This window comes from Pseudorca crassidens, chromosome 6 (assembly GCF_039906515.1).
Source record: "Pseudorca crassidens isolate mPseCra1 chromosome 6, mPseCra1.hap1, whole genome shotgun sequence".
In the NCBI taxonomy this organism is placed as follows: Eukaryota; Metazoa; Chordata; class Mammalia; order Artiodactyla; family Delphinidae; genus Pseudorca; species Pseudorca crassidens.
This window is the reverse complement of record NC_090301.1, coordinates 13571645-13594065: the sequence shown is the minus strand read 5'-3', so window position 1 is coordinate 13594065 and position 22421 is coordinate 13571645. Positions and strand designations below refer to the sequence as shown.

The window sequence follows — 22421 nt, the reverse complement described above, 5'->3', positions numbered from 1 at the left end:
TCCACCCTCCAGTAAGATCCTTATTGCCCTTTCCATAAGGAAGGCTGGCATCTGTGTTAAAAAGCAGTTATCTTTCATTTCTAGTGGAGGGCTCAGCAACACTTAATTAATTCTTTCCTTTTAAAGTGCAGCATTATTACTTTCTGGAGAAATTCCAGATTTTAATGGATAAACCATCCAGAAATAGACCAGGCTTGAGTGACTAAAGAGAACTTTATTTTGCATTCACACATCTGAGTGCCCCTGGTATTAATCCGAAATGTAATCTCAGCCATGTAGCAAGTTATGTGAATGCCTGTACTTTGGTGATAAGATAAAGAATTGTTCCTGGTGGCCTATGACCCTCAACCTAAATGGGCCAGCGTCTTAATGTGAAATTTGAGGGAAGACTGCTAAAACACTTATTGCTTCAATTTTTACATGAGCGAGAATAAGGATAGCTATTTCATCAAAGTAGGATAAAATTTTTGAAAATAAGATGTCCAAGTGAGGCCTATGGAATTATTTTGCTTCCCTTTGCCACCGTGGTCCATGTCAAATTTAATACTAAGGACAATACTTTGAGGACCAAGGCTTTGCAGAACAGTATTGTCTATTACAGGCACTGTGTCTGTTTCTGAGATTAACTCTTGAGAATCAATGTAATCCTTGCCTTTGAAGAAACCTGCTCTTTGAAGAAGGATGATGTATTTACACACTGTAAATTTACTATCTTATTACTTATTACCTAATAATAAAGATAACATTCATGAAGAGCCTTCTTTGAACTATGTGATTTACATATAATCTTACTGAATTCTTTAGCTTGGTGGAGCTCTACACTGCCGCCATGCAGGTGGTAATTTTCCTCTTTGCCTTGAGTATAGCAGACTTGCTCTTGCCTCAGGACCTTTGCATTTGCTGCCCCTGCTTATTCTTTCATCTCTAGATCAAATATTTTCTCTTCATAAATGTTTTTCTCACTTCTGCAGCATAAAAATTCCTTTGCCACCTCACCATCGTCTCTCTACCTTCTGTAACCCTGTTTATTTTCTTTATTCCAGATTTTACCAATCATTCCATTCTGTTTATTTCTTTCTTTACGTATTTTCTGTTTTCCTTACTTTATTGAAATGAGTTTTGTGAAAGCAGGTATCTAGGCTGCCTTGCTCTCCACTGAATCCTTAGAGTTTGAAACAGTTCTCGGCTCATATCAGATACTCCATACATATTTTTGGAATGAATGAATAATGATTGGATGAACACACTTTTCGATTAAAAAAACTCGGGGGAAAAGAGATCTCTACTCACCTGTACCACACCTGTACAGGAATCCAAAAAGATGCAACCTTTGGGTTCTTTGGATATTTTTTCATCTTTGTAAAAATTCATGATGTAGGAATTATCTGGCAACTGAGTCAGCTGGAAGAAGCGCTTTTTGAATGACTAAATAAAGGGAAAAAAATGTAAGGAGGTAGTTCAAATTCACAGAAATTAGACTACTTCTAATTCCTTCAAGAGTGCTACGTTTCTAGGGCACTGTTCTAGAGAAGAACATCCTCCTTTCTCATAAATAAAATATGACATGAATAAAACTCAATGCAAATGGCTCTCCTCTGTTCTGTGACCGAAGTGGAGGAGGGAGTGAAGAAAGGTGGCAGAAACAAAAATGAGTCTTGATGTCTCCTTACCCGAACGGTAATGGTATTATTCACGGTGCTGTTAAAATTCCCCTTGTAGAGCCAGCCAGACTTGAAAACTCCAGTTCCTCCCATTCCCCCTCCGCCCTTGGAGGATGAGTGAGAAGTGGTATCCTGTACAGAAGACATCATTAGCATCACAGCCATCTTCTGTGAATCCCAGATCTTAGACACTGTGCTTAAAAACGAGACTCCTTTTTCTCTCTTTGACTCATCTTAAGAAATCATGTTCAATTTCAAAACACACGTGATTCATTTTATCTAAAAGCCTTCACACCAACAGCTACTGCAGCTTTAGGAGAAACTGGTCTGAATTTGAAACACGCTAGTGAAAGACAGGAGCTAATTATCCTCATGTTTTAAACATTTCACTTTCAACCATTTACTTACTTCATCCTTATCAGCATCTTCATGGTCAACCTCAAAGGAATGTGAAGGAAGTTTCTCTGGTTTGTATTCTGCTCTGATATTAAAAAAAAAAAAAAAAGATTCTGATGTGTCATTTGAGACATTGCTTTCAGCTGGGTAACAGCTATTGTGGTGGCTTTCTTACACGTTTTTATAAAATAATATAATCTCGTGAGGGGCCCATTTCCTTTGGAAGTATTAACTTTCCCCTTACACCATTATTTATCTCCAGAAATTAAATCTCCATTTTAAACCACAGAGTTACTATTTATACAGATTTACACATGTCCTTTTTAATTACACGAAGGTAAGTGGGACAATTTTAAGGGCTTGGTGATTTATATTTTCCTTCCTCCACATTTTGAAGTGGAATATAAAGTACTGATATTTTCATTATCTTTTTTTTTTTTTTCCCCTTTTGCTTTTATGTGACATATCCAAGGCTACAGGACAGTCATCTGAAGAACCACCCAGGGCTCTGGCCACCAGGCTGCGCTGCTCCCCTAACCTTGGCCTCTCCCAGAAGCCTGCACCAACGTGACTTAGCAGCAATTGTGCTAGCTTTGGGGATTTCCATGGTAGCACAGTAAAGCCTCTTAGAGCGTCACTGACGAGCCCAGAGGAGTAAGAGTGTACACTTGGCCCTATAAATGGTAAAATAAGACAGAAATAAACTTCCCTTGGCTTGATTCTACCTCATAACACATGGTTGAATGGAAACCAGAGAGTATCATCCAAAATTCAGGCATTCCTTTATACCTAACTAGAAAATCCTACACGGAGAGTGGCACGGGAGATGTGTTTTCTTTAAAATGATTTATATTATGTAGAAGCAATCTCAGAAGTTGACTATTGAGAAAAAAGCCCAGGGGCACATTCAGTATTCCCATTACAAATGGCTTCCTATGTTGATGATGTTCCAGATAGCAAGGGGAGTGACCAAGGACTCTTTATATGTATTCATATATGTCTATACATACATGTGTATACGTATATGTACACACACACATATATATATATTATATATGTACTCATAAAATCACCAAGCCGTGCATTCACATAGGGATTCAGTGGACTCAAACGGATTCAAAATATTCTGTACCCTCCTTCTGAAAGACACAGAAATGCCCATTCCCAGTTCACAGCAGAGAAAGAGCACAAAAAACACCGTCCTCACTATCAAACTGTAGAAAAGCCTGAGATCAGAACCACATCCTCCGTACCTGATCAATGTTTTTTCTATTGTGGTAAAATATACATAACAGAAGAATTACTATTTTAACTGTTTTTAAGTGCACAGTTCAGTAGCATTAAGTAGATTCACACTGTACAGCCATCCCCACTGTCCATCTCCAGACCACTTTTATTCCCAAACTGACTCTGTACCCATTAAACAATAATTCCCCATTTTTCCCTTTCCCCAGCCCCGGGTTATCATTCTACTTTCTATCTCTATGAAATGAACTATTCTTGATACTTCATATGAGTGGAGTCATGCAATATTTGTCTTTTTTGTGGCTGGCTTATTTCACTTAGCATAATGTCTTCAAGGTTCATTCATGTTGGGGAGTATATCAGGATTTCGTTCCTTTTTAAGGCTGAACGATATTGGCAAGAGTTTGTGCTCCCAAAGTCATTTCCATGAAGGTGTCCTGGATCTACAGAATTAGGACTGTCTTCCTGTAGATGTTGAGCATACGTCTCTTATGATGCTTGCCTGGTTCTGTTATTTGGACTCCTGTCTTAGCCCTCCAGCAGATTATACATTTCTTAAAGCCAGTGACTCTAATAAAGTCTCATCTACATCTCACTCGGCTTTTTTCTTTCCTGTTGTAGACATGATCAATATGCGTTTGCTGACTGAATTATTGAGAGGCAAGGTGAACAAGGATATCACAGAAGTGAGATAATATGAAAAGGTATAACTTAAACTTTTGTTTTTGGAAGGCTTCTTGGCGATGTTCTTTTTAGCAGTAGGACACATTTTTGGTGATCAAAATCCTAAGAGGCACCTCCAACATGTTAAATAGGTTTTTAAAAAGTATCTTATTATTGTGAATTTATCCCATAAATTCAAATTAATGAAAGTCCCTTGCTACTAAAATTCATAACTAATAAAAATAAAGCTATTCTGGGGTACACAGTACTTGATATTGAGTGTTATAAATGATACCTAGAGTCTCACTTCAGTCCTAATTCCAATTTATTTCTCTATTTTGTTTCCATTCCACAGTCTTGACAGGACATCCCAAGACCCATAGATAAGTAGTTGCAGATGGTAACAGTTTTATTTCAAAGCCAGAGGCTTGAAAGAAGAGTGGTAGGAAATGTGTATTTCGAGGTTATCATCACAACAGGTTCAGAAACATGGTAAGGGTAAGTGATCAATAAATACTTGTTAATTAATGTGTATGAATTTACTTGCATGGGTATGTGTTAGTCCAAATTTCAAAAACATATTAATATATAATACAACCTTCCTCATCCATGATTTATTTGCAAGCTCAAAAATATATACCAAGATAACAGAGATTTTGTACTGAAGTCTAAATATGTACTAAGTAGCATATTGCTTTTTATTCAAACGTATATGTGTATAATCAGACTTTTGGACACAAATACTGGGAATCCACATCTAGTCTAATCTTGTTATTTTGCTGAGAAGAAAACGAAGTCCATAACAGTTACTCACATAAACACATAGTGAAAGAGATGGGGTCAGAAGCCTTATCTCTGAAACGATACTTCCTGTATCAAGGACAGATTAGTCCAAACCATCTTTAATAAGCATGTTAAGTATGACTGCAGCCATTTTTCTCTTGCAAAGGATCCTGGTGTACCTGTAGTTCTTTCACCTTCTTGCAGAACCTTAGAGATACTCAAGTTTGGGCCAACTGCCACTGATGTTAACTTGTTCTGCCTCTTTTGGTTAGGGTCAACCTTATATGAAGGCAGAACAGGTAACAGACCACACTGTTATTTTGGGACCACTGGGAAATTCTCCCCATCCCACCAAAAATACTCCTCTTCTCCTTAACAACATCTTGACACTCCTTGAACCAGAAGCAGTTCCTTTTGCCTTTTCATTTGATGGGCAAAATAAAGCACGTAAACACAACCCTTTCCTCAACCCTTGCTCCTTCCAGAGGTGACACACTGCCTGAGATTCAGACGCAGGTTCAAAGGGCTTATTTCAGAGCAATTATTCAAAGTAATTTGTCTGCAGAGGAGGAGACATGAGTGTTCCAGGATTCTTAAAATGATGGCAGGGCAGTAAAGGCACTATTAAGGAAACACCCCAAGTGAAAGATAAAGGGATGAGTAGGGAAAACTGAGGATGAGGCAGCAAAGACAAACTTGAACTGGAAGGTCAATGTTTGGCTCCGGGGTGGACCTAAATTATATGCTAGTCCTTTCCTGCCCGTCTCCCTTTGACCTTGAGGCAGTTCTATTCATTTCTGAATTCTTTACTCTGTCCTCTTTTGCCAGCATGGTTCATCCTTTCTTTTCTTTCTTACCAAAGAATAATTTTATAGGCATTTGTTCTTGATAATTGTGGCTTGCAATAGAGGCCATGATCCACAGTCCAACTCTCATTTCTGCAAAGATAGTTATAAAAGTGTAAAGAAAGGAGAGAAGGAACAGCCTTTCAAACTAGCAATGAAATAACGAACAATTAAGGAAACAAAATAGGGTTTTCATGAATCTCAGTGTATAAGGTTAAATACTTGTGAGGGTTTTTCCACAAATCTCCCATCAGAGAATTGAAAATAACAACTGAGATAGCCTATAAATGATAGCCAAAGTTTCACAAAAGTCCATGATTTTAAAGTGACTTATGCACAACTCAGCTGAAAATGCTGTATTGACAGGAGAACGGCTCAACAAACTATGGTAGATCCACACACAAAAGGAATGTTACTCAGAAGGGGAAAGGAGCTACTGACACGTGCAACAACATGGATATCACTCAGAACATCATGCTGAGTCAAAGAAGTCAGAAACACAGGAATACCTATAGCATGATTCCAAAAAAATAAAGTTCTAGAATATAAAGTTCTAGAATACGTAATAGCAATCTGTGGTGAAGAAAATCAGAACAGTGGTTGTCTCTGGGGAGAGAGGGAAGTAGGGGTGAGGACTGACAAGGAAGGGGTAGCTATGAACTCTTTGAAGGTGATGATAACGTCCCTTATGTCAGTAGGGGTTTCAGGTGCACAGGTGTATTCATAGTCAAAGTCATCCAGTGGTTCACTTACAACTTGTGTCTCACCTCCTAAAGTTTCCCTCAAAAGAAAAAAAAAGTAAACTGTAAACATATATGTTTCTAGTTAATGGTATGCATTCTAAAGTGTTCAGAAAGGCAGCAGACAGTGTGTTGGTACTTTAAACTCACTTTGAAATGATCAAAATATAAGATGGACTGGTGGATGGCAAGAGGGATGGGTGGATGGATGCAAAATGTCATTAAATACATCCAGCAAAATGTAAAAGATACATTCTAGATGGTGAGAATATGGGTGTTCATTGTATAAGTTTTCCAACATTTTTTGTATGTTTGAAAATTTGCATAGTAAAATATGGGGGGGATTTTTTTAAAGGTGTTGAAGAAAAATGATGTTTCCTGAATTTTTTTTAATACTAAGCAAAATTTTAAGAAATTGTGCAAAAATATATATAACTATTCTCAAAGAAAATAGTGAGTATGAATTTCTCAAGAACTTTCCCCTGGTATGTTTGAAGGACAGATGATTTTGAAAAGAGAGAAGGCGGCTTCATACAAATACTAAAAAAATTTTTTTTAATTTCCCAAATGTTACGATATTACAATTTGTGAGGTCTCCACACTCTTGCATAAAACCAAACTTTAAGTTTTCCTTTCCAGTTCACTTAAGTATTATGACTCAAAAATAAATCATAAGATATGACAGATAAAACCAATGAGGTCACTAGCAAAACTCAACCAACTACATTAATCCTTAGTTATATTCATGCAGACCTTATTGTTCATTAAAAAAAATGTGCAGACCAGGGAGTGTCAATATAGGTCTATCTAGGGGTGTGGGATGGGTGAATGTGCATGTTTTTTCATTGCTGGCTTTTCTTAAATCTGTTTGCTTGATCAAATTCACTGTGAGTTGAGAGCTGTGTTAATTCTTGGAGGCTATTCCTCCTCGTCACTAAATGATCCAGTTTCTAGATAGTACCTGTCACATAGAAGACCTGCAATAATGACAACCACGTATCGGAAGATAAATCCCCAAGCTGAGTAAGCTCGCCTTCTAAGGGAGGAGAGAGTCGGTAATTAAGCATAAATAAACAAGGTAATTTCCCTGGATGAAAATGGTTGGGAAGAAAATTAAAGAGGAGAAAAGAGTGATCCAGGTAGGGGTGGCAGAAGCCAGGTTTAGAAGGGGTGGTCACAGATGGCCATTTTGGTTGAAAATGAGAAGAAGCCAGCCATGTGATGATCTGGGGGAAGATCATTCTGGCACAGGGAATGGCGAGCAAAGGTTTTGAGGAAGGATCAGGCTTGCAGCATCCAAGAGTGGACCGCTGGTGGGGCTGGAGCACAGTGAGGGAGGGAGAGAGACAGGAGGGGAGGTCAGCCTTGTAAGAAAATGCCCTGCAGCACACTTGGCGGAGGGTTTAGACATGGGTGCTACTGAGAGCTCTTCTTTCCCGTCCCTCTTCCCACTGACCCACAGGGCACGGCCTCCTTGTCCTTAAGTAACCATCATCACTACTCAGTCTCATATCTGCAGGGCCATTAAGCATGACCTTTCTCTCTTCTGGATGTCACTAAAAGATAAGCACCTCTGGCTGTTGAAGGTAAAATTCTTCCCCCAAGACCGCTGTGGGTCTCTAAGGGCCTTTGGGCTCCAGAGACAGAGGGCTCAGCAGGGGCCTCACCTTCCGGTGATTGGACCCAACGTTAGTTGTCATTTCTGGTCAGTCTTATTTCTCATTTCTATACCCAAATTACCTCCTATACCTCATATAAGGAGTGTGGAGATGCCTGACTGGAGTGAGGTTGGGGGCAAGTTACTAACCCTCTCGATGCTCTGCATTCCTTTATACAACAGGGAAAACAGTTCCTACTCCGTGGGGTCATGCGTGTTAAATGAGATAATGTACATATGGCACCCAGCACATTCTGGCTCACTGTCGACACTCAAGAAGTCTTCTTTTATTTAAAAAAAAATTGGTTCCAAGTCAGCCCAACTATACAGGTTCCATTTTTTTTTCTTTTTTTTTTTCTTTGCGGTACGCGGGCCTCTCACCGCTGCGGCCTCTCCCGTTGCGGAGCACAGGCTCCGGACGTGCAGTCTCAGCGGCCATGGCTCACTGGCCCAGCCACTCTGCGGCACGTGGGGTCTTCCCGGACCGGGGCACGAACCCGCGCCCCTGCATCGGCAGGTGGACTCTCAATCACTGCACCACCAGGGAAGCCCTATAGGTTCCATTTTAATTGATCTTCTATCCATCACAAAATATACTCTATGAAATTTTCTTTATATCCACCCAGCTGTGGTAAAACTTTTTTAAGTATGTCATTTATCTCTGTATTTTAGCCTGCAGATTAATGAAAACTGTGGCATCATATATTTTTGCTTGTTTCACATTTTTTAAATTGAGGTATAATTGACAGATGACATTGTGCTAGTTTTAGGTGTACAAAATAATGATTCTGTATTTGTATATACTGTGAAATAATCACCACAATAAGTCTAGTTGACATCGTTACCATGCATAGCTACGAAGAATTTTTTTATGTGTGATGAGGACTTTTAAGATCTACTCTCTTGGCAACTTTCAAATATTCGATACAGTATTGTTAACTCTAGTCACCAAGCTGTACGTTCCATTACCATTGACTTATTTATTTTATAACTGGACGTTTGTACCTTTTTGATCCCCTTCACCTCACCTCTGACAACTAATCAGTCTGTTCTCTGTATCTGTGAGCTTGCTATTTTTTTTTTCTGGTTTTGTTTTTAAATTCCACATATGAGTGAGATCATACGGCTTTTGTCTTTCTGTGACTTATTTCACTCAGCACAGTGCCCTTCAGGTCCACGCATGTCATCAAAAGTGGCAAGATTTCATTCTTTTTTATCACCGAATAGTATTCCATTGTGTATATATGCCACATTTTCATCCATCAGTGGACACTTAAGTTGTTTCTGTATCTTGGCTAGTGTAAATAATGCTGTAATGAACATGGGGGTGTGTATATCTTTTCGAATTAGTGTTTTTGTTTTCTTCAAATAAATACCCAGAAGTGGAATTGCTGAATCATATGGTAGCTCCATTTTTAATTTTTTGAGGAATCTCCATACTGTTTTTCGTAGTGGCTACACCAGTTTACGTTCCTACCAAGAGTGCACAAGGGTTCCATTTTCTCCACATCCTTACCAACACTTGTTATCTCTGGTTGTTTTGATAATAGCCATTCTAACAGGTGTGAGGAGATAATTCATTGTGGTTTTGATTTGCATTTCCCTGGTGATTAGTGACGTTGAGCATCTTTTCATGTACCGGTTGGCCATCTGTATGTCTTCTCTGGGAAAATGTCTATTCAGATCCTCTTCCTATTTTTTAATAAGATCGTTGTTGGTTTTTTTTTTTTGCCACTGAGTTGTATGAGTTCTTTGTATATTTTATATATTAACCCCTTATCAGGTATATGATTTGCAAATATTTCTCCCATTCAGTACGTTGCTTTTCATTTTTTTGATGATTTCCTTTGTTGTGCAGAAGCTTTTTAATTTGATGTAGTCTCATTTGTTTATTTTTGCTTTTGTTGCCTTTGCTTTTGGAGTCAGATCCAAAAACATCATTGCCAAAACCAATGTCAAGGAGTTTATTGCCTATGTTTTTACCCAGGAGTTTTATGGCTTCTGGTCTTATACTCAAGTAGTAAATCCATTTTTAGCTAATTTCATGTATGGTGAAAGATAGTAGTCTAGTTTCATTCTTTTACTTGTTGCTGTCAGCTTTCCCAATGTTTATTGAAGAGACTATCCTTTCCCCATTGTATATTCTTGGCTGCTTTGACATCATACTTTTTTTTATGACATTCTTGTTTCCTAGGAACACCAATTTCAGTGCCAATTTTTATTTCTAATGTGTGAAGTCTTTACATTTTACATTCTAGCCTGAAATAAAGTCTCTCTCCAATATCTTCCTATGAACAGACACTAAAAACATGAGGTTCTTAAGAGTGGATAATAGCACAATTTTAAATTTAAAGACTAAAAATGAGGGAGATGAACACATATCATTTTTCACTTCCCCATAATTCCAAGTTTTTATTTTAAAGCCTCAGCAATCCATAAAAAGAAATGATCAGCTTAAATTGGTAGCAGACATAGGAGAATTCTTCTAATCCAGGAGGCATGAAAATGATTTACTTCTAATAGTCTCAGAAGGCCCAAGTAAATTATGTTCCCACTACTGACCTAAATATGTGTAGTCTTTAGTGGGAAGTGCTTAGCTTTGTAAAATCATTTAAAAAATAGTTTTACTATTCAATGTTACAGTCTTCATTCGTTCAGGGGATACATGAGGATTATTCTAGAACTTCTGATTTTCATTTTGAACATACCATATAGAGTTCATTACAGTTTCTCACTTAGCGGCAGTCTTATGCTTCCCTTTCTTGGTAGCAACTTCCACATCCTTTAGTTAAAGTCAGGGAAATTTTCAGCAATATTTTGGTTACTTTTGCATTTCTTCTCATGAGATTCCTTCTCGTGCTTTACAAGAATTCCAATTCAACAATGATATCCAGACCCTGTTCTGACTGGAGGTGCCTTCTTTATTGTTTTCACAGAGGAAGAATATAGTGCGTGTGAATTTTTAAATTAATTTATTTTTCTTTATGGCATCATGAATACAAGAAAAGATGAACAGTGTTTGGGGAAAAAGCCATTAAAGATTTCAATAGACCTAAGGACAGCAGGAAGGCATTTATGCCAAATGGCAGCTGAACACCTCTTTCTACACTCTCTCCCTTTGTATGCAGTCTTCCAAGTGCTTGGACATGGCTTACAAGTTGTAACCACTTCTCAGTACTATTTTCAGAAAGAAGAAGTCTCGATGTTAAAAAATGCTTTGCTTTTCAATTGCAGCTACAAAAGGTGTACGACTAAGGCCCAGACATACTGAATGTAATAATTATTCTTGAAGGCCTAGGGTGTGATGAGACCTTCCCAACATGAAGTTTAAGGAAGTTATCTTTTAGGAGTGACCAGAATCTAAAGGAATGTTCAGATATTTGGTGAAAGTTAACAGCCACTGTTTTGAATAAAGACTTGCTGTTTTAGAGGAACATTGCTTTGCTCTTCACAGTAACACTACTCCAAAAGAAATGGCCTGCTTCTCTTTTTTTTTTTTTCTGTTTTTTAATTCTCACTGCTACAATCCCATTCTCCATAGAGAAGAGGAGGTAATTTCTTAAAGAGGTAAACCAGATCATGTCACACTCCAGGTTACAAATTTCTAGTCTTCTGTTGCAATGAGAATAAAATCCAGCTCCTTTTCAGGACCCACGAGGTCCCCTGCCTAGTTCCATGGTTTCACCAACCCTTAGGTCCGGTCTCAGAATGACCACTCTGGTTCCCACCTCATGGCCTTTGCCCCTGCTGTTTCCCCTAGGAACCGTTTTCTGGAGATTGCAGTGCTGGTAGCTACGGTTCCTTCAGATCTGAGCCCAAATGTCACCTTCCCAGAGCTACTCCATAACACCCCCTCCACTTCAAATTCTGCCTCCAGGAGTTGAGAACAGCACTTCCAAGTATCCCAGTCTGGAAAAGATGTTTCTCGGGGCACGGAAAATCTTAGAAAGTGGTGCCCAAATCTAAACCATGTGTCCATTAAAAAGTTAGATGCAATGTGTATGACCTCAAAGTTTCACTTGAGGGAAGTGTTAATAAAAAATTAACTTTTGACTGTCTTTAGTGTTTTTTCTGGGTGATGCACATCATTTTAGTTTGATGAACCAGTGTGTTGGGAGATTCCAGTTCTTTGCAGTTCTTTGAATTTAAGCAGCTCCAAGCCCACCCAGGATTATTATATTTTAAAATTTGTTCCTCTCTCAGTTTACTTATCCAATAAGTAATTATTGCACACCTACTATGTGCCAGGCATTCTCCTAGGCCTGCAGGGGATTCTGTGAGGAAGAGTCCCTGCCCTTTGCGGGGGGGGGGGGTTAACTTTGGTAGGAGACACAGACACAGAATAAATGACTACCCTAGGTCAGGTAGTTGGTCAGGTGAGCAAATTCTTTATAGAGGTGACATCTGGGCAGTTGCAGAACAATATCACCTTTTCCTAAAGACTTTATTTCCCCAAAATCCGGAAAACAGTAGGTGTTTGTTTTTCCTTTTTGCTGTTCTTAGACATTTATCATTCCTGTGGAGGTTGTTTACTTTCGTGCCCTTTGATATCCCAGAGTGAAAATACATGAAACCAATGGCAAATCTGAATGCTATATACAGAACATTGTCAGAAAAAATTTCTGGTCCAAATTTTACTTTTTAAATTCTCTTGTATCTGCTATTGAAAAGACAGCTCACAAAAGAATGACATGGTACTTTCAAACTTTGTTCAAAACCTAAATGAGTATATGTATCTCTCACCCCAATTCTGTGAGGTTACAAGCAATACATTGTTGAACAAAATGTTCCATCGTGACTTTTACTTTTAAATTTTGTAAAACATACCTTGATACTAGATTAACGTACATGTATTCATGAACAGCGGCAGAATTTAGGGAACACAGCTTATATATGGAAAAACCCAAGAAGTAATCATAACAGGTTCTTACCGAGGTAACTGTCGAATGTCTCCAGAATACTGTTCGTATTTGTAGTTTACCACATACCACTGGGAGCTGTAAAATTTACAAGCCTGAAAGGAAAACAATGGCAATTAAAAATGATCATTCAAAGAGCAGCTGTCCTGATAAAGAAGCACAGTGCATTTCATTCAGTGCTCGTAATCTCCGGGTTAATGTTAAGGTAGCTATGTTAGCAATTTTAAGGTAGAGAAGGGGATTGAGCATTATAATCATTTCATTTTCCAGTGAAAGGAAAATCTAACCTTTCCCAGACTCTTAGAGGAGGAACTGTTTAACATATTTATTCTATTTTTCTCCATTAAGGAAAGCCTAATTTAATCATCCTCTGAATCATAACCGGATATGTCACTAACCTCAAGTATCATCATTTTTCAGCTTTCCTTGGAAAGCCTTCCTTTATGTAACAGTTCTTAGCAGTGAAATATGTTATTATTTATATGCTATCCTTTCATCATAATTTTAGCCCATTTCTTCTTATTCCTGCATCAGTAACCTATCCTTTTCCTCTTTATATCAACCCTGCTGTCAGCTTGAAATGAGTTTTCTAGTTTTACCTCATTGCCTCCTGAGCCTAACCTTCTCCCTGATTATTCATCAACTTTATAAATATATGTGAATAAAAGATGACCAAAAAACTTTTAAAAAACAATGTTAATAGCACAAAAGAATTATCTTAGAGCGGTTCATGATGGCTGAGTTTACAGTAGTTACTCACGGCAAATATTTCCCAAACACCGACCCTGTGCCTGTCACAGTACTGACCACAGAGTGGTAATAGGGATTTCACTAGATGGCTTTTAAGATTCCTTTAGATTCTAAAATTACATAAATCTGGGGATTAAACAGCAACACCAGGATGATAAGGAGACTCTGTCCTCTAGCATTAGTGGGAAAAAATGAGGAGTAATAAACTTACTGCAAAGTGAGAGATAAGACCTCTGATTGTCTTTGTAACAAAGAAGGGGACAGCAAATGAGAGCTCTTCAGGAGAGTCATTACTCAAGGTGTGGAAGGGTTACAGCAAAGAAAGCACGGGCACTGTCTTTGCAGAAACAGAAAGTGGGAAGGAGTGGCTCACAGCGGGGTGTAGAAAGGTGGGTGGAGAACATAAGGTGCGGGCACCTGGCTCAAGAGGCACAGGAAAGGCAGGGAGAAGGGTTAGGGGTCCTTAGCCGCACTGGATTTCTCTAGCCTTGAACTTCCTCAGCACCACAGCTTTATCTGTTCAGGGAAACACCCCGACGCAAATGGGGACTGAGGGCAAACAATGCATGAGACTAGGACAAAGATAGGAGTGGGGGGATGGCGGCAGGGGGACAGGAGAAAAGAAGAGATTAAAAACAGAACAGCAACAAGACAAATGGATGTGGATAACAGTCAAAGAGGATTCAGGGGATGTGTACTGACTTTGGATGGAGAGGAGGAATGTGAACAAAACTTAATGTTTAGCTAAAATTAAATTTCTTAACTTGCCAATGCCTGAGCCAACTGTGCAAACCACACGTTTCTGGAAATAAAAGGAAGACTGGACCTTGATATGCTCCCTGGCTAAAAAGTTCCATCTTCATTTTCGATAAAGATGCCGGGAATTCAGGCAAGGATCACAAAGGTCCACAGCATCGCAACCCAAGAGGGCAAAACGTTCGTGATCACGGCTCTTTCCCACCCTCCCTCACTTTCCTTTCTCTACACTTTCCTGCAGTTCTCAAACGATACACAATGGAAAACAAAAAGCATACAACCCACCCCTTTTCTGCATTCCCTTTCAATCTTTTTTTTTTTCCTAGTGCGTAGTTTTACCTAGTTCTCCTCTAAGTATATATTTGAATTGGAATATTGTTTTTATTCACTTAAAGGCATATTCTAAAGATTTTTTAACTTTTGCTTTCTAAATTTTATGACCACTTTAAATAAGTAGAATAAAGTCTCATACCCTAATTTACCAACCAGGTCTCGTAGTTTTGGAAACCATCCATTCATTAATTTGGTCAATAAACATTATTGAACCCATACTGTGTGCCCGGCGTTTTTCCAGGTGATGCAAATACATCGGTGAACAAGGGACACAAATTCATGCCCTCTTGAAAAGTGTGCCCCTGTGAAGAGCTGGTCAACAAACACAAAAATAAGTAAATTGTGTAACGTATCAAGAAATGCTAAGTGTCATGTGAAAAATAAAGCAGAAGAAGGGGGATGGATAGAGTTGGGGAAGGAGGGACAATTTAAATAGAATGGTTAGGGTAAGTCTTACAAAGAAGGTGACATTTGAGCAAAGACTTATAGAAGAGGACAGAGTGAGCAGTTACTATGGCTACTGCAAATTTTGTGCCATTGTAGAAAAAGATGCTGCAGAGTGTTTCTTCATGAATTTGGTCCTCCCATTTTCCCCCAAGTTTGACCCATTTTGGATCATTTTCTTAGGATAGAGTACTCAAAGTATTTTAAAGATTCTTGATAAAAAACTGCCAAACCAACGTATATTCTTTACAAAAAAAATGCGAACAGAGGGTACCGCACTGAACCAGGAGCTACAGGGCTTTATTCCTGGTCTGGGACTAGTACTGAATTCCAACATGATTTTGGTCAAATCATTTTATTTATTAGGATCTCTGATTTAGCAACTGAACACTCAGTATATTAAACTGGATTAGAAATTTCTCTCTAATAATATCTATGGCTACACTTCCTAATCTGGAGGTTTCGATGGGACAAATGTGCATTGTCTTATTGCCCTGTCTTGCTAGGGATAGTAGCTATGTGTAACCACGATAAACATTCATGCATATTACACACACTGTTCACGAGATGCCACAGGCTTCACCAAACCTGAGATATGTTAATCCTGAATTGCACTGACCAGAAATGAAGGTGGTTATTTCTTATAATAGTGCAGCCTAGTAAAGAACTACCTCTTTTTTGTTTTGGCAGTGGCAAATGCCTGCCAGATGCTGTTCTAGTAGGTGCTTTACATATAATCTTAGTAAGCACTCCATGAGATTTTATATTCCCATTTTATAGATCACAGAGGCAAGGAGAGGCTCAGATTTTTGCCCAAGATCCCACATGTGATAGAAGTAGGATTTCAAACTGGATTTGTCTGACTCAAAAAGTCTATTCAACTAATTTATGAGTTGTTTGATATTTGCAGACTTTGAAGCCTTAAAAAAAAAAAAAATCACATCTGGACCACCATTCCAGAGGTTGTCTATGGTGTTTCTGTTTCTGTCTTGGAGTCAGGCAAACCTGGTTTTGAATTTTGGTATTAACTGTGAGGTCTCAATTAAGCGATTTAATATCTATTTCTTTATCTGTCTAAATAATACCACCTTCATTAGGATCGATTCCTATAAAGCACCTAACAGAGGGTAAGTAATTAACAAATACTTGTTTTTAAAAAATCGGTTTTCTCAGCAAGTTTGACTCAATCTATAAATCACATTCATGATAGTTGATAATAACAACTTGTTTTTCTTGATTTATTCAAGTATAGTTTTGGAGAGCTATCTTAGCTCTGATGATCACAGTGTTCTGTTTTAATCAAATTCCTTCTGAATTTATTTGTTAGGTTTCTTGTATCTGGTGGTAGGTAGATGAGGATTAGGGTTGGACTAGATGACCCTTAAGAATCCTTGTAAACCTGTGATTTTTCCGATTCTGAGAAAGCCAGTGCATTTTACAAACACATAAACATTTCTCCTACATAGTTAGGCATTTTGGAAATGTTACGCATAGAAAATTATTCGCCATTCTTTGTTCCAGCCCACACACTCGCTCTAAGAAGATCATTAAGATCTATTATAATTATGACTACAATTCCTCTTTGTCCAAAAACTAAGCTGAAATGACCTGTTGCAAATTCAAAGTCACAGGCTACAACTCTGCTTGTTTTAGTAAGGCAATGGCTCCATTTCCCCCCTAAAAAGTACCTATCTCACAACACTGATTTTAAATTACCCACTTCTTATCCCCTTGAGAAAGGGACACTGCCACAGTCTGCTTCAAAGATGAAGACTGAATATCCAGCAAACATTTGCTGAGCTGGTTAATTTTTCCAAACAGCAATGCCCCGGTTCACATTTTATTTGTTTATTATGTTTGCTTGTTCAGCCTTTATCTTGCCATCTCTGCCTGTTATATGTTTAGACACACAAAAAATTGAGCCAACTCAACATAGTCAAAGGCTTTTAAATCATTAGGATAGTGTTGCCCAAACTGTATTGTGTCCATGGAGTTTGCTAATTAAAATGCAGGTTCCTGGGTCCCACGGGGGGTTCACTGAATCAGAATCTCTAGAGGGGGCCTTGAAATGCATCATTCCACTGGGGTGACAGTGTGACTCTGTCCTTGTCATGCTGTCTGCCTATGAACTGAAAGCATTAGGGTCCCAGCTTCACACGGGGAACTCTAGTAACTGAGGTGACCCTCCAGCTTCCCTGTAAGTAGGCACATCCTTTTAAAAGAGCAGGGAGCATATCAACTACAGCATGGGGTTTTACTGATAGTGGAAACTCAATATATATGTGTTGAATCAATGAATCTTCTCTATTCTTTCTTTTCCTTTAGAAATAACTAAACAGGACACCTTAAAAGTTCTAAAAATCTAAATACTTTTGAAAAGATTGGGCAACTATAAAGCATACCCTAAAATACTCTAAACAAACCATATCATTTTTCCCCTTTTCCCGTCCTCTTTAGAGGATCACCAGAATCAATTCAAATCACGTCACCTACCTCAAATAGCAATTTAGGTTTGGCAATGTAATTTGTCCATCTCTTAAAAAGGCTGATTATTAGATTCTGGCTACAGAGTAACTAGCAGGTAATAGATTGCATTTTAGATGCAAAATTATTTTTCTTTCTGGCTATAGAGGTTATTTGATTACATGACTACTTTCTTGCCAGAAATATTTATGCAACCACAAAAGGTGTTCTTTTTGGCCCTTAGTCACCAATGGGATTAATTCTGTATTTGTAAAACGATGGTGGTGATTTTCATATTAATGTCATTCTTTACAAAGTTTAGAAGTAATTATGGCTATTTTATAAATGTTAAAAAAATGCAGCATCACGAAGTTAAGTGAAGTCAGATAAATTATGTATTGAAAGAGTGGCTGAATAATTTATTGTCCACACTGAGGCACTTCAAAGTGAAAGGAGATGCTATTAGCCAGGCCAACAGGTAGAATATGAAACTTCCTGCAAATCAGGACATTGGTCACCCAATAAATACACCGATATTTTAGAAGAAAGGAAAAGGCACTGAAAACATTTTTTAATTTAACTTGACCACATTGTATATTCCTTTAAAATGCAATCATTAATTTCTGTACTATGAAAATAAGCTGAACAGTTACTGATCTTTTAAAACTTATACTACACTCTTGGGAGAGAAATGAAAATGAGTTTGGACAAAATACATGATGTAACTCTAGATCTGATTCAGTTTCAGAAATCATGGTACAATCTTATTTAATAGATTTTTGAGTCTGTTTTTTTAAAATATTACTTGATATTAGATAGTGTTACTATGTGTCTAAATAGGCATATACCATGTAAAACAGAAAGTCACATCAAATGCCAACCATAGCTGCCAATCATTGTTAAACTACTGTGTCTGAATTATAGAGTAGCCTAAATTGCTACCTTTGTTGATTTTAAATTGAAGGTGAATCAAGGTATTTGGTTTGTCTTTAAAAAATGCATTGCACTAAGGCAACTGAACAAACTTTAAAATTAGACTTTCATAAATCACACCTGTGCCCAATCTGGGGACCTACACTCTAATTTCCCAGCTAGATGTCACAAGTATTTTGTCAGGACATAAATAATGGATGGTACTAAAAAAAACCTTGATAATATTATGATCTACTTGTCCTTTTCATGTAAGTCATAAAATCTGGGCTGTAATTCAATGAAACTGAAATTTTAGGTTCAAACTTATGATGGTTTTTTTTTAAATTTTTACACTCCAGGGTCCCCGACTTATATTTCTGTCTTTATTCACTTACCACCAAACATTGTAGGATGATTTTTATTGTGGAGAAGATTAGAGGAAGCCAATTTAGAATGGGAACCATTTTACATGTTTGGAAACAAGACTATTATTCTAGGGATGTGACAGACTAGAAAATAAATTTATTCAAGGTGGTTAATGTGAAACACAAAAATATTTTGTTTTCATTGTTTTCAGCAGTGTTTTCCATATACCTTTTATCCTAATGCTACTAAAGAGTAAATGCATTTGAATTTACCTTAATCAACATTTGTACCTTTATTATCTTTACTGTCATACATTTAGTGTTAAAAAAAATAGGGTGATCCATTTTGTTCTGACTATGATAGAAAAAAATCTTTACATCTAAGACTAAACTATATATAGGACAACAGATTTTGGTATCATTTTTCCATTAAATTCTTGAAGTTGCAAAATAAATATGGCTTTACTTATAAATTTACTTTTAAAAAGTACACACAAAATGAAAAGTCCCTTAACTTCCAGCAAGACCTTCACTAGTGAATTAAGAGCCTCCTTCTTCAAAACAAAAACCTTTTATTTGCACTAATTTTATTAAGAAAGGGTTAAGATTTTTTTTTTTAATTTGGAGAAACTTTTATAGTTGTATTTTCCCTAATATCTTCCAGTAACTGAAATTGTGCATGTACCCCTGATGTCACAGCAGAGGGGTTACTTCTAGATTGAAGAAAACTATGTTTACTGTGCTCTGGTCTAAAGTTAACAAATGCATTAGAATCACTCACTTGCTGCCCAATGATTCAGAATCAGAAAACGGCATTCATTTTTACTTAATTTATTTATACATGCAAAAAAAAAAAAAAAAAGCCCACCTCAGAATCATTTACTGAAAGACTCATTCTTATTTCTGGGTGATGAACTGCACCTTATTCTACATATGAGATTCAAACAATTTGTATAAAGTCCAAAGGCATTTTGGTTAAAAGAATGGTTTCTTTGTCAATGTACACAACAGGCAGTCCAAAATTAAACATAAAGTGCATAAAATTATTTCAACCATAGAACAAGTGAAATTCCCTGTGTTTTCTTCAGAAAAGATACATTTCATTCTTTTTAGATATGTTTCATTCAGTTAACAAAACGGGGCAGCATGAAATACATTTGAAATCATGGCCAGCCTTCCTCTCGTCATCATTTTCTTTGAAATGCCTAGGATCCACGTTGCTTAAAATCGCTTTTACTTCTCGACATGATGCAGCTTCTACCTTGACTATTTATAATTTTCTCTCGAATTAATTGAACGCCACTTGTCTGGGTCCAAATGGTAGATGAGGAAGAAGAAATTCATTTTCAATATTATACTCACTTGGTCATATATTGTTTTTCATAGTTACAAAATTTTGCTTCTTAATCAATTAAGCAATATTTCGGTACAATATTTAACAGTCTCCTGAGCTATTTTTAAATTCAGAATGCATAGCTTATTCTCCCTGAAGAGTTCCAACAGTTTTACTGGGTTTACCCTTAAAGCACTTTCTAGGGAAAAGGGACAACAATATACTAGCACCTTCTTTGATAAGATAATACATCTTGCATCTCTTCAGTGTTCAACCCACTGTAATCGGGTCGGGATCAAAGCCTCTGAAACTGCTCTGTTAAAGAACCACCAATGGCTCTGAATTACCCAATCCAGTGAATTACCCAATCTTGACACATTTTGGCATTTTACGCCATTGGCTCACTCTCGCTATTGACAGGTTTTTGTTTCTGAGAAATCAATCTCTCCTTGATTTCTTTCTACCTCCGGGTCCACTCCATCTCCACCTCCTGTGTTGGGCCCTCTTTGCCAGACCCTTATGTGGGAGCATCACTCAGGGACCTGCCTCGTGGCATTCCTGGGCAAGCTCTTCCAGGCTCAAAGCTTCAACTTTCAAATCCAGAGCCAGTGCCTACTCTTTCCTTCTACGTTAAGACCTATATATGTATATTCTTCTTGGATATCTCTTTCTGCATGTCGGCCGGAGAGATTACCTCACTTGCTTCATCCATCCCTGCTTGAGCAATCTGTACTTTCTTCTGGGGACCTTATTTAAATTACCGGCACAACTATCCGGCTAATAGCCCAAGACAGAAACGTGGGAGTCATTGCCAATATAGTCCTCTCCTTTACTTTCTTTTCCATCACCAACTCCTGTCAATTCTGTCCCCTTAACAGCTCTTTACTGTCACCACAACCATGCTGCCATACGTTAGCACAGATCTTTAACCCAGCTGGGCTATTAAAATAAATAGTCTCCTATCTGTCCAACTTCCCTTCAGTGTTACTCACCCCCACGAGCCAACCAATCCATTCTCTGGTCTGCCTTTAGTTGTTTTTTTCTAACATGTGAACCTGACCTTGTTTCTCTATTTTACAGTAACACTCCAAGGGTTCTTGTTAGTTGTTTTGCAAAAATCTGATCACACGTCTGTCATTTCCCACCTGGTGCTGAGCTCCTTGACTATGTTACATCCAGGTGGTATCAGTAGCTTAGTAAGTGATAAATGTTGGTGAACAATAAACCCAGTCCAATCTTTCATGCAGTGGACAAGGCCCTTTATTTCATATACTTTGTATGTAATCCACAGTAACAATATAAATCAGCAAGTGAGGAACTTTCTACATAAAGAATTCAACTATTAGTAAAGATAATCAACTCCACCCAGCTAGACTGGGAGTAGCAGTTTCTGTGTATATCTAAAGGGGCAGCTTGTTTAAGTCACTGAATTTGCACTTACCTCTAGGACACGAGAAAACATAATCTGGTAACTGGATAGGGGATTGAGAGGAGAAATTTAAGGGCTGAAAAAGGTGTTACTCTGAGCTTTATGATTATTATTATTTACTTCCAACTTTGAAATTAACCTTGTTAATACTTACAATTTGCTGCATGAAGATAAATCTATAGAACTGCCATCACTGGGTGTATCTGGGATTGTGTCTTAATATTGTAAGAGGTTTACTCTGGAGAAAGGTAGACATTTTTGACACTAATGATAAGAATTAAGAATGGATGTGCCCATAAAAAGAAAGAAACAATTAATTTGCTCTTTCAGAGGCTTTAATATTCCCTTTCTCTTCCTCACCATCTGCCTTAATGAAATGCATGTCAAAGTTCACCCAAGAGCTGATTCTGTTTGACTTGAGCTGTATTGTGCCCCTAGTTCCTGATGATTTCCTTCCATCAGATTTACAATGCATCGGCATTTCTGAAATATATTTCTCAAGATACTTGGGGGGAAACAGAATTTCTCCATGGTAAAATAAACTTGGGAAATAATTCATTCCATATTCCCTTCTAAGGCAGCCTCAATAGATGTTAGCTAGTTAAAGAATCTGTGTGTGTGTGTGTGTGTGTGTGTGTGTGTGTAAAGAATCTGTGTGTGTGTGTGAGACCTGTGAACATCCTGCAGCTTTCTGCAGGATGAAATTGGTGTCCTGCTCTGATCTCAA

At 37.8% G+C, this 22421-nt stretch overlaps 1 protein-coding gene across 14 annotated transcripts in view; it reads right to left on the bottom strand.

The window, feature by feature from the left end:
* Nucleotides 1–22421, bottom strand: part of DOCK10 (dedicator of cytokinesis 10) — a 278971-nt gene that overhangs the window by 109548 nt on the left and 147002 nt on the right. For all 14 annotated transcript variants that reach the window (XM_067740390.1, XM_067740391.1, XM_067740385.1 and 11 more), the window contains exons 4-7: nt 12922–13004; nt 2070–2142; nt 1671–1793; nt 1291–1425 (exon numbers count right to left, since the gene is read on the bottom strand). In XM_067740390.1, the coding sequence (XP_067596491.1) occupies nt 1291–1425; nt 1671–1793; nt 2070–2142; nt 12922–13004 (414 nt within the window). The remainder of the gene's footprint in view (nt 1–1290; nt 1426–1670; nt 1794–2069; nt 2143–12921; nt 13005–22421) is intronic.